Raw genomic sequence first — 13,540 nt, 5'->3', positions numbered from 1 at the left:
TTACCAGCGAAACGTCGTACTACTCAAATTGTAAATGTTGTGGATTTACTCTCCAACACACACCGATGGGCTGATGTAGTAACTATTTGGCGTTTTGTTTACGTGACAAATCCCTCACTAATTGGCTGTGTCGGGTGGTGGAGAGTTTCGACACATTTATGCTTACGCGATCTAACCCGAAACCCTTAATTATCTCATGAAGCTCATTGGCAGAATGCGACTTGTTAAACAAATGCAGATGGTTAATATTGTACTGGTCCAAAGGCCCTATAGTAGTAATAATACAGTTTTTGTAGATTAGATCGCGTAAATATATAAATGTGTCGTTAAACCCGCCACCACCCGACACAACCAATTAGTAAGGTTTGTCACGTAAACAAAACATGCCAATTCGTTACGAGTACAGCACACGGGTGTGTTGGAGAGCAAAGCCACAACAGCTAGTTGCAATTACTGGCGAAACGTCGTACTCAGGATTGCCAGGGCATCTTTGCAATTGTGTGGAACCCACATTGTTGTCCGATGAGTTGCAGCGATTCCATGTGAGGTAGCCTGCCCACAATTGCCAGCTTCCCTCAGCAAGTTGCTTGTTGGGAGGTCATCCTTGCTCGCACTTTATCTGGTTTCAGGATCCAGACCGATCTGTGTCCCTTCTCAGCAGATGTCACATCGATCAGCCCACTCACAGAGGGTGGCGTTTTCCTCCATCCTTTGAAGTACTCCCCCACCTTGCTCCAAAATGTTATTTGGGGTGATGAATTCCCTCTCCCCCCCCCATCAACGCCTTACAGAAATGGTCAAGAAACCTGCAGACCTGACTTTGGGTCCTCTGTAGAGCAACCATAATTGGCAGAAGTCCATTTCTACTCAGCACCAGTGATGAAGATGCCAACCGCAGCTGCAAGTGATGATCAATATCCTCTTTCATCGTTTAATAGTTAGCTGAGACCAGGCTATTGTGGGTGTGAATGTGGATTTAGCTGGACCCTTTCCGTGTAAGAATGGCAGGCGCATCTTACAGTTATGAAGCTCATGGTAAGCGGACAGGTCAGCTGCTTGGTGGTTACCGCTGTCAGCACCTTGCTTTGGCCCGGTGTGCACTCAAGACGTGTGGATACGACTATCATGGCAACGCGTGGTGGTTATTACAAAGCCCACGGATTTCAAAGGGAGTAGTAGCCTCGGATCGTTATCATTGAGTTGATCTGGCCCACGCCTTTCAATTAAGCTCCTGTGCTCGTGTCATGACCCACCCGTTAACGCAGTGCTTCTTAACCATTGCTGCAGCCTTGGTTCTTAATCGTAAAAAAGTATAATGTTAATAAACACATAGGGGTTTGATTAAACAAACTAGTTGTACCTATGTGCCCGTGCTCAATTTGTGTGTCGAGGATTTACCTTCTAAAACAAGACCTGGCCACGTCTCGCACCCCCAGAAAGGGCACCTCGCACCCCCAGGGGGTGCAGCGTGCAGCACAAGTGAAGATGAGCCACGGTGCTAAGACGAATCTGTCTCAAGAGGCCATTTTCGTCAAATCTGGGAAAGGATGTCTGACTGGCATCTGACGCACACACACGTAGACATCATTGTACACACGCACACAAAAGACAAATACCACCCCGTATCGCCTTAACAGACTTGGGGCAAGTGCTGTTAGCGAGCACCTTTTGAAGGCCGGCAAGGCACACGTGGGGTGGGGGGGGGGGGAGGTGTGTGGCAAGCACCACGCCCGGCCGCCTTTGTCTCCCCAGTGGCGATGCCTTACACACCGTTCGAGGTACTCATTTAAGGCCGAGTCGACCTAGGGGAGGCCCAGGAACCGATTCAAATATTCGTAGGCTTCGTCGTAGTCGCAGCGCGCGGCCAAACTCTGCACCCGCCGCTCCCCGCAGACGAATCGCAAACTGCGCCAAACGCAGCCAGCCCACGAGTGCTGTTCGTGGGCTCCAAGTGTGTGGGGGGGGGGCATTGCCGTGGGCACTGCCTTTGTGGCTGTAAAATGTTCAGCGTTGCCGGCTCCGCGCCACGCGACTCGAATGAAATGGATGCCATCTCTTCAGACGAGCCTCGTGCGCGCAATCCCATGACTCCGTTTCAGGCGCTCCCTTTGTGGTGGGGTGGTGGCCGTGTGTGTGGTGGTCAGATCCGGCTTTGAAAAAGTTTCGCGTGTGGCAGGAAACGCACGCGGAGAGAGAAATTCCGCAGAAATAGGCCAGCGGGAGTAGCAGCCTACTTGCTGTACTGCTCCAGGCAGTGGGGGGACATTGTGGTTGCAATTTGCGAGTTTGTTGTTTAGGAAAGTAAAGTTTGAGCAGTTTATTGTCTCCCAATGCTGAATATTATAGGTTACTAAAAAGTCTGCAGAGGCGAGGCGCATTGAATTAACAAAACCCATTGTGTGTGTTGTAGTTTTAATAAACAACCACAATAACCATCACTGCTACCGCTACCACCGCCATCAACACCGCCATCATCATGTGTGTATGTTGGACTTCTTTCTTACCGTACGTAGCCTAACGTGCGAATCGGAGGTGCGGGGGAGGACGACATGAACACCAGAGCCATCATCACCACCACCACCACCACTCGTATAATATCCACCACAATCACCACCACCATCGTCACCAGTAATGATGCCGTCAATCGTGTACTGACATTTATTCAGAAATGCCTCGGTGAGAATCAAGACCTTTTCAGGAGGGTCCTGCATTGGGATGTTTGGCAGTTACATTTGAATAATAACAATAATTACAATGATGATTGTATGACACTACCAGCGATGTAATGTATCCAGGAGAGCATCGGTGAGTCTTAAGATGTTGTTCTGGGTGTCCCTTGTTGGGATGTTTGGTCATTTACATTCGCGAGTGTTTTATTCCTGGCAAAACCCGCCACGACAGCACAGAGACGCGACTCATTCGCTCCCGCAAAACAAACGCCGCGTTTTTACGAAAGCGGCCAGAAAGTCGAGAAGACCTTTATCGTAAAGCGTACAAACAAATGCGCAACCGCTCAAAGGCAAAGATGCCCCGTATAGCCTTAACAGACTGGGGGGCAAGTGCTGTTAACGAGCACCTATGAAGGCTGGCACGGCACACGAGGGGTGGGAGGGCCAACACCACGCCCGACCGCCTTTGTCTCCCCAGTGGCGACGTTTACACGCAGCACCAGGTACTCATTTGAGGCTGAGTCCGTCCTAGGGGAGGCCCATGAGCTGTTTAGATATTCGTCACTGGCGTTGGCCATGAGCCGGAGTCGAACTCGTGTCGCCGGGGTGGAGCGCAGCGCGCTAACCGCTACACCACCGCCCTCACTGAGTCGACACAAAGACAAAGATCCCCCGTATAGCCTTGACGGACTGTTGGGGCAAGTGCTGTTAGCGAGTAGCGCCTGTGAAAACCGACACGACCACTCACAACACACACAGGCAAAAGGGGGTTCGTGACCAACCGCAGCCGGCACAGTTACAACGCGGGGAAACTTTGAACCATGTGCAACTTTGGCTTAACAGATAGAGACATTATCTGGGCACACGAGGGCTTCCTGCGTGGCTTTATTCAGATGCGGGCTTAAGTCCTTACAAAGGCACCCACGTGGAAGGAAATGCATCACTTGCAGCACGCGGCCAGCCCTACGGACGCACTCGTGAGCGCGTCCCGAGGCCACGTGCCCTGTCGTGCCGCAGTCGTCGTCACGATGAGCGCAGCCTCTTTGTCGATACACGCCGCTGAATGAAGCCCGACACCGCGACGATTACGGGGTGGCTTGCTTCATGATACTCCACCACACTGGGCGGCGTGCGAGTTGGTGGGCAATGCGGGGGCGGCGGGCGGGGGGGGGGGCACGGGAGAATTGAAGTGGAATACAACAATGCACGTGACAGCATTGTCCTCTGCTAACGACAACGGAGGGGCTCTTCTGTCAATTTGCTGCTGGATGAACGCCTCCCCACGCTGTGTTGACTATGAGAGTTGTTGTTGTTGTTGTTATTTACCCATACGTAACCAGTGCCGGTTGGTGGATGCGGGGAGCAGAGACGTGGGGGCATAGAAGTGCGGCACAACAAATGCGGGTTTGCTGCCCTGCCCGCCGACTATCGGGCCCGTTCCACGCGTCCCAGTTACTTCCAACTAGGTGCTGACGCCAGGCGCCAGCCTGCTTAGCTTCCCAGGTCTGGCGATCAGGCGCATTCGGCCACCCTGTGGCGCGGTGGTCGGAACCGAGCATTCGTTCACATGCACACCCCCGGTCCGTGTGTCGACGTAGTTCATCATCATCATACATTTAGGGTCGATAAAGTGCTTACCATTGTGGGAAGGTATCGATGGTATGTAGAAACCAAATCTCCGCCATATGAATATGGAACTTCCACCAATGACTGATGATATTTGAGCGGCGATGCAGGCTTGAGTCGGGATAGTATTTGAATGGGAGACTGCCTGGGAATACCAAGTGCTCTACGCTTTGACTGTGAGATGTGGAGCATTGAGGCTTTTCCGGTAAAGGCCGTTATTATTAATGAATGCCAGGTAGGGGCTTTGGAAATTGAAAAGTCACAATTCAATATGAATCGTGCGGCGAGACGTGGCCCCGTGGCTCGGGGTCACAGCATTGAACCAACACCGTTCAGAACCTAAGTTCCAAGCCAGGTTCCAGCAATCCACGATGATGTTCTGAGCTCGGTAACTTCTAATTTAGCAATCTTTGGAAGAACGTAATCAACCAGGCTATGCGTTAATTGTGTGTTGACCGACCCTCTGTGTTGCATTGCATTACATTTCGAAATTTTTGCTAGGTTAGTTAATTTAGTGTGTCTCTCTCCCTGCCTCCTAATTTTTTCAAGCTTTCGTACCGTACCACTCATCGTGCTACTCATTGACATGCTAATTTCTCTAACCCCTCCCTCTCTCCCCGCCCCCCCTTTCTCTATTTAAGGCCTCGACACGGAGGCGTAGTTTCTCTTTGTGCCTATGTTTGTTCTCTCTCTCTCTATGTATCTCTGTGATATCTGTCTGCTTATATGTCTGTCTATATGTCTCTGGTTCTGTGTTTAATCTCTCTCTCAAATTTAGCATTCTCAGGAAGAACGTAATCAACCAGATAGGGTGTTGACTGTTATGTTATCCGACTCTCTGTTGTAGTACATTACATTTCTAAGTATACTAGATTTGTGTTTCTATTTAATTTATACCTGATTATGATTGCTTGTGTTGCAATCGAAACGTCGTATGCTAGTATTTAATTTAATTTATTATTTTATCTTTATACGTGACTTTACCGAAAAAACCAAAGAATACCCCGAAATATGTTGGCTTTTCACATAATTTGACTGTCATGTGATGAATATTTCTCTGTTGCACGGGCATATGAGCGAGGGCAGACAACGTGATGCGACTGCGATTTGACTGTTAAAACGAGTGGGCTTGGGCTGGAATAGACGATTGGCTCATGGACTAAACTGGAGGCGGAATGGCAGTCAAACGTGAGAACGCTCCCGAGCGGAGCGATGAAAGCAGCTCATGTGCACGACTGAGTAAGATTGTGTCACTGCAGGGCCATGATAAACAGGGGGGGTGGGTGTGACCTGCATCCAGCAGTCGATAGGCCATGACTTGTGTTTAACATTATTGTTATATTCGGTGCATTCAAGGGACATTTCTCCGTGGCATGGCGTGTGTGTAAGAGGTCACTTGAAGGATTGAACTCGGATGTAGTTCTGTGATATCTCTTTCCACGGACCGATTCTCGAATGCAGCGTAGCGATGGAGAAACTCCAAATGCACCCCCCTCGTCTCGTGGCAATGCAAATACCACAAGTTTATGGTGATTCTTACTTTCCAGAGAGTATTAACATATTCCTGCGGAGGGAGCTGGTAGGAACGCTGGATTACTCGGTCAATGGCCAGGGTCAACGGCGGCGTGGTGTATTCCGCAAATATGCCCGACTGTGAGGGCGGGCACAAGCCGGCGTGAGTAGGTTAAACGTTGAGTTTTATAAGGGCACCACGGGGTGACCAGCCCCTCCCCACCCCACCCCTCCCACCCCCCACCCAGCGCCACCCAGCCCCTCCCCCCCACCCTCCCCTCCCCACCCAGCCCCTCCCTGCACGACGGACGGACACAATAATCCCATGTGGGCTGGTGGAACCAGGAGGTTCCTACCAGTATAATCTGGAGAATACGTGAGCGGTAAGTTTAGCGGTGGTGGCTATGCACGTGACCTTCTATCCAGCACTGTGTGGAGGCAGCCAGGGTTGGTGGATAATCGCACAGATGCTGTGAGAAATTCCCTCGCCAGGAGAACGCGGTGCAGCAAAGTGTGGACTAATATATGTCCTCTCTGTCCGGGATCGAGTGTTCCGTGGGGTTTCTCCCGGTGCTCGGGGTTACTCCCACGTGTAATAACATAATTAGTAACACTAATTGGCTGGAAACAGCTCAATGTACGGAGAACTGCAGCGCCGATTCTTGGCACCGGGCTCAACGCCGTCACGGCGGTTGTGAGATGCAATGTACAGGGAACGAAAGCGGCGCCGTATAAAATGAATCATTGGATGTCAAAAAAAAATTAAGTGTTTGCTTTTCTGAGAAGCATGAGTTGATATCGGTTGCTGTGGAATAAACGGTTTTAACGATAAATGTGACATTTCCTTTCCCCCAATACAACTCGCAAAACCTGTCCGAGGCTGGCCACCTGTAAATTCCTGGCGATGTATAATCAATGTTAATCAAACCCGCAAGCGAGCGTGCAAGTTGGGCAATTGTCACGAAATGCGCGGAGCAACGCGTTGCGTGCAGGGGAGCGAGGCACGCGGCTTGCATGGACACGTGCTTCGCTCCAGATATTTACCAAAACTGAACAAGACAAGTAGCGTCTCGTCGTTGCGCATTGGAGTTAGCGTCACACCTTACGGGCTGGCAAATTGACTTGCTTCACTCGTGATGATTGGGATCGCGTGTTTTGGAATGGCTCTTTGGGTTTGACCCGGACAACGTCCCCGTGGCTTCTGCGTAATTCCGAAGTGGCCACATGCCCGCAGGAACGGATGATTGTATCCATCTGTACGGCTGTGAATTGAGCGTTACTCCGCCGTACACGTGGTGGCAGTGGTGGGTTTGCTCCACTCCCTTCCTGCTACTTCGGCTTTTCTCCCCCCCCCCCCCCCCACGGAGTCAAACGTTCGTGGGCCAAAACAAGCGCAGCGAAGGCCCTCACCCAGCAGTGGATTGACAAAAAGGGCTGTACACTACTGTGACACTATACACCTGGATAGGTATCATCTCCGGATCACCCTTAGACCGGAGCAGGTGGTACGTGATTATCCACAGCCACAAGCGAGATGAATGATACTGGATGTTGTGTGCCGGGCGAGGATATATTTTGCGGTTCGCCGAGCGGGACAGACCCGGCTGAAATCGAGCCCTGCACACCGAGAACAAAGACAAAGATCCCCCGTATAGCCTTTAACAGACTGTTGGGGCAAGTGCTGTTAGCGAGTAGCTCACCTACGGCACACGAGGGGGTGGGGTGGCCAGCGCCACGCCGGGCCGCCTTTGTCTCCCCAGCGGCGCGCACCAATACCAACAGTCGCCACTAAGTGACGGTGACGCCACCGAAGCGGCTGTGCCAGGCCAGGTGCACTTTGAGGCCACGTGAAGTGTCGAAGGCTCGCTGGCAGGAGGAGGTCCCGGGACAGAGGCAGCAGGTGCCATGGGTTGACCGACTGAGATGACCGGCAGATGCCCCCAGCTGCACCCGCATACTGAGCCACCTTGCTGTAATTTACCCGCCCGGCGCTTTGTTGTGAGCGTCGCTCCTCTGCCCACCCCGTTGTGGCTAACCGCCTCCAACTGAGCAGTAGCGGCGTCCTTCACGACCCCCCCCCCTTCCCTCCTCCGTAGTGGCGGTCGCAAAGACAAAAACGAGACGCACACCGCCACGCCGTGACGGCCACGATGACCGGGCAAGCGTCGTCACAGACCTCAGAGCCTCGACAAGCCGTGACGTCACCTCAAAGGTCTTCTGGCACCCCCCACCACCACCACCACCTCCTCCTCCCACCAGCCAAGGCAGCCAACCATCTCGCGTGCATCCCACCCAGGGCTCTCGCATCCCTGTCCCCCCGCCCTCGCCACCACCACCAACCACCAAACCCGGGCGAGATCTCAGTGGGAGCACCCCCCCCCCCCAGCGGACGATGGTGGTGGTGGCGGTGATGATGATGATGATCAGGAGCTGCGCTCGCCGCTCGCTGCTATAAATGCGCAGGCGTGGAGAGCACGGAGCTGCTGCTTGCTGCTGCTACTGCTGCTGCAGGAGGCAGACACCCCGAGGTGATTCCTCCACCACACCATCCCCACCGCATCGTAACGCCTCTTCCCTCCCGCTCATCCGACACCGCTCGTGAAATCCGCGCGTCCGTGCGTCTGCGTGCGTCTGCGTGCGCGCGTGTGCTCAGACGGCCTTCAGCGCCCCAGGGTTTTTGCGTCTCCGCTAACTCGAACTTGCCCCAACAGTCGGCCCAGAGGCGGCTGTACCGGGGGGTGGTGGGGGATGTTTGTCTGTGCGCGAGGCTGTGCTTTGCTCGCCTGGGTGGGTTGTATCATAACAACCACCAGCAGCAGCAGCTGCTGCAGCTGTAGTCTAATCAGCACAATCGGCGTCACAAGATCTGTGTGCGATCGTACAGTGGTAGCAGTGCGGCGTGATGCTGTGCTGGATATGCGGCTGTATTTACAATTGGCGACGGCTGAACAACAATTGGCACAATCGGCGAGGCTGCGCCGTCCGCTGCAGCCACCGGGCAATGATCACGAGCAGCGTCGCAATGTGACGTTGAACTTCTTTCGCGCCGTACGTAGACCACCAGGTACGTGTCTGTGTGGTGTCGGCCTTAATAGGTGCTCGCACACAGCAGCTTGCTGCCCTCGACCGCAGCTGTGAAATGCTACACGGGGGGGTCTTTGTGGAAGGGGGTTATTTTTGTTGCGTGGCCTTTGCGGACCGCATCACCATCGCCACCATCATCATCACCATCATCAACTATCACCACCATCATCACCATCATCAACCACCACGATCATCATCACCATCATCATCAACCACCACCATCATCACCATCATCAACCACCACCACGATCATCATCACCATCATCATCAACCACCACCATCATCACCATCATCAACCACCACCACGATCATCATCACCATCGCCACTGCACAAGAAGCGACCACCAACTAAATTCGTAGCCGCTTGATGAAAAGCAAAAGACAAAGCCACCCCCCCCGCCCGTGTAGCCTCAACGACAGAAAAATCACTCACACGCGCGTCTTTGTATCCCCTCGGCGTTCGTGCGCAGCGCGCGCGCGCGTAACACGCCACGCACGGACGGGGGCCGCGCGCGTGCACGTGGCGAGAAGAGCGCCGTTGCCGCTGAGGTTCGTTCCGTAGACGTCTCGCGGATCGCCAAGAGGACCATGGGGGAGAAACCCGGTACCAGGTACGGGCAAGTGTGGTGCGTGTGTGTGCGTGCGCGCATGTGTGTGTGCGTGCGCGCATGTGTGTGTGCGTGCGCGCATGTGTGTGTGCGTGCCGGTGTGTGCGGCGCATGTGTGTGTGCGTGCGCGCGTGTGTGCGCGCGCGCGTGTGTGTGTGTGTGACCCGAGCCTGGGCACACACCCCCCTCCCCACCCCCCACCACTAGGTCGACTCAGCCCTCAAATGAGTACCTGGTGCGGTGTGTAAAAACAACGCCACTGGGGAGACAAAGGCGGTCGGGCGTGGCGGTGTTGGGCCACCCACCCACCCCTCGTGTGCCACAGTGCCGGCTTTCATAGGTGCTCGCTAACGGCACTTGCACCAGCAGTCTGTTACAGGCTGTACGGGGGATCTTTGTCTTTGTGCACCTAGCCTGGCACAGAGCGATGTTGGTGAGCCCTGGCTGTTGATGGTAGAGCGCCTTGGGATGCGTTGCACGTGTAAGGACATTTTGTGTAGATGTAAATACAAAGATCCCCCGTATAGCCTTCAGACTGTTGGGGCAAGTGCTCTTAGTGTGTGCGTGTGTATATACACACATACACATGTAATTCACATGTATAACGTATATACACGATGACGTGTGTGTATACATGCATTCGCACACGTATGCACACACATAATGTACTGATGCGCGGGTACAAATACGTGTGTGTAGCACTGTATGTGTACACATACTATACACCACCTATATAATTTAGCCCGCGTCCGACAGGACGAACCACTGCGGAGATTCAGTCAAATGTTGCAGTCGTGGAATGGATGGTAGGCAGCATTGGACTGTGGTGAGGCCTTCATCCAGCAGTGGATGGACAATGCCTGCTGCTGTTATTACAGTAACAGCAGTATGCGTGCCCTGTGGGTGTCCCTGCGTCGTGCACTTTCAGATGCGCTCCTGCGGCCGTCTGGAACGCTCTTCCTTCCGATATTATTAAACTGCTTTTTGTCTTTAGGTTAGTTGTCCTTCCCCCGCACCTCCGATTTGGCATGTTTTGGCTACGCACGGGTTCGAGAGAAGTTCAACATACACGCACATTGCCCAACACTTGTGTACACACACACAGCCTTAGAGTGTGTGCACATAGTATCGATCGCTGTGTGCCGTCTCCTTTTCTCAAACACACCGGTAATTAAACACCGTCCACGATATTTAATCAAGCACCTTTGATCCGATTATCCTTCCATTTGCATATCATTTGTTTAAATTGTGCTCGTGCAGCTTCATTCGCTGTCTTTTCCCAGCTCCTTGTGGTACCTGTGATGATGGGGATGCCAACTGATGATGGGGATGGGTGGGGATGACGATAATTGTGGTGATGTCGGACGCCTGGTGATTAAAGAACTTGGCCATTCGTTCTCCTTAAACATGCGCTCAAATAAGCCGAGCACATGCCAATGCTGGCGCTGCAACGCGTCTGCGAGGATGATGGCCACCGGGGAGATAGAGCGATGACATTGGCTCGTGTGCAGGTGCCAGGCCGAGCATTACGTCTGTACATCTGTGAACAAGGGCTTTATTGCTCATGGGATTCCCCCAGTGTAAATATTCTGCATTGTCGCGGGACATGCCGGTGACTTGAAGAGGCCTTTATCCAGCGGTGGATAGGCCATGGTTAATCACGACGAGTGCGAATTATTACTTATAAGTCATACTGTAACAAGATGGTACTTACATTTTGATTTAAAGCTTTCGTGACTGCAAGGATTCATATTCTTCTTGGTTCTTTTCACACCTGATGATGACTGCTTGTGTTGCGATCGAAACGTCATGAGAATTGTATTGTTTTATATTTTTATTATTTTATTGCTTCCCTTCTACGTGAATTTACCGAAAGAACCAATAATACAAGATGGTACTTTACAACCTCTTTGCCAATCCACTGCTTGGATGCAAGGGTTTTTTTCATGCAGTGTCGATCCGTTGGGGTCATTTGACCATGCTTCACCACGCTGGTCAGGGAGGGCTGATGAAATGGGGGGTGCATGAAAGACTGATTGTGAAGTCAGTCGCCACTGATGTCATGACCGGGAATCGAACTCGGCTGGCTGTGTCCGTAGCGCAGACTTGGGCTCGCCACTCCGCCACCACCACCATGATGCCTTCAACTCTTTGAAATAACAAAATGAAATGATTACCAGGTTGTTTTTCAAGGATCTTTTTTGTCTTTTATTATCAGCGCACAAATTGGGGCAAATAACCACCTTTCTCCTCCATAATCATGTCTCCCCCGCCAGTCCTTCACGGCACAATGGATCTCAATTGGGTCTCGTATGTAGTTGAATGAAAGGACATTGAAACGAGGTATGTTGAAGTCCTTTTTGAAATTATGATGGCGCTTCGGTGAGGTGAGCGAGGGTACGTGGGTGCGTACTCGCACGCGCTTCCCACAGCCTGATGAAGACGGAACGCTCCACCAGAATCGTCGTAGAAATCCAGCGATTAAAAAACGAAGTGTTCTTTGTTTTTTGCGTTAAAGGCCCAACGGCACTTGATAACGGCATACGTTCGTTACGCCGGGTTTGCAGCGCAAGGCTATCGCGAAGGCAGCCACTGTGTTTCACGGAGATAGCCTGCTCTAGTTTCTCGGGGGGGGGGGGGGGGCGATGTTGATGTGTCTAAACCCAATTGAGTAATTTGCTGTGTACTTTTTTTTCAATCTTTTGCAAATTTGGGCTGTGACTATGACACACAATGGTTTGCTCGTTTCGAATGACGGCTTCTGTCTAACGTCAACTGTGGAGCAGACTGCGCGCGGCTTCTTGGGCCTTGCACGCCTGCTTTAATAAATAATCAGAATCTTTCTTGATCTTGGAGGAATCCGATGAGCTATGAAGATCCTTTTCGCAGTTGTCCGGTACAACCAGGGCGGGTACGGCTGGATCCGAACCACGTAACATCCTCCACAGCGCCCCAGCACGGGGGCCGGCTGCGGGGGGGGGGGGGGGGGTAACCAGTCGAGAAAGATGAAAAGTTTGGTCTAGAAGTGAGAAGTACGCGTAATATATACAATACATATATAAAATCAGGCTTCGGTGATTTCTGCCTGGATGGGGGAAGCATTCCAGGTGGGACTGGATGGTGAATTGTGTTGAGAGCTGTGCGGAGGCCAAAAAAAAAAATTAAAAGTTCATTACGTAAATACTGCACGCATTTATTTCATTCTGTTTTGAAATGCATTCTTTTCATGCCAGAGAATGTGTGCGTGTTTTCACATGGGTTGTTTTTCGAGCGGTTGTTCGCAGTCGCAAAGTACATTTCCATTTACGTAATTCTGAATGTACTACGTAGGGCAAAAGCGCAGCCCCTTGCAGTTTTTCTTGCTGCCGCCGCTGCTGCTGCTGCTGGCGGAAAGGGGCCCTGCGAGAGATGCCCCAAGAGAGGGGCTATTTGGCCGTCTCTTCCCGCGCTGGCCGAAACGTATCGGAAGGTAGTTGGAAGTACCCTACAAATTGACCCCCATCGTCATACGTGACCTTCCGATCGACCTAATTGTGGTGTATATACCAATTATGCTGCTGAAATATAAACGTCGTACGTTTTGTAATTGCACTGGCAATTATCTGTTGTGCGTACTCCGTGTCGGATCAGTAGTTTTGTCTAATTACTGTGTATGTGTGTTTTTAAAATAACACACACAGCAGGGGGTGTCTGGGTGGCTCAGAGGTCTGAGTGCAAAGCCAGCACCTCTGATATCCTGGGTTCGAATGTGGGTTTCAGCCACCCTGTGTTTAAATTGGATTGCGTGGTGCAGTGTATTGACTGCGTCCACCCGTTAGACAACGATTGGTCCAAAAATAAAATTTATTTTACATTTCACTTTTCATCTTGACTTAATAATAATAATGGCAGTAGTAATGATTTAGTACATTTATTTAGTCACACCATTTTTATAGGGCAAGGCTATCACCCAAAGGTGCTACTTTTCAGACAATCTGCGGTCGTACAGTAAGGGATGACAATTTCGAACGGCTAATCCCAAATTGAGTAATTTGCGGTGTA

General features: G+C 51.8%; 1 protein-coding gene across 5 annotated transcripts in view; it reads left to right on the top strand.

The window, feature by feature from the left end:
- Positions 1-8,159: 8,159 nt before the first annotated feature.
- Positions 8,160-13,540, top strand: part of ARRB1 (arrestin beta 1) — a 61,549-nt gene continuing 56,168 nt past the window's right edge. For 3 of the 5 annotated variants that reach the window (XM_061570535.1, XM_061570536.1, XM_061570537.1), the window contains exons 1-2: positions 8,160-8,335; positions 9,362-9,502. In XM_061570535.1, the coding sequence (XP_061426519.1) occupies positions 9,480-9,502 (23 nt within the window). In that variant the 5' untranslated portion in view covers positions 8,160-8,335; positions 9,362-9,479. Of the gene's footprint in view, positions 8,336-8,623; positions 8,872-9,361; positions 9,503-13,540 lie in introns of those variants that run through there. The other 2 variants (XM_061570533.1, XM_061570534.1) reach the window with 2 other exon arrangements.

The sequence above is a fragment of the Lethenteron reissneri genome, chromosome 45 (assembly GCF_015708825.2).
Source record: "Lethenteron reissneri isolate LAM-NWPU_2019-01 chromosome 45, ASM1570882v1, whole genome shotgun sequence".
Taxonomy (NCBI): Eukaryota; Metazoa; Chordata; class Hyperoartia; order Petromyzontiformes; family Petromyzontidae; genus Lethenteron; species Lethenteron reissneri.
This window is presented reverse-complemented; position numbering and strand designations above follow the sequence as displayed.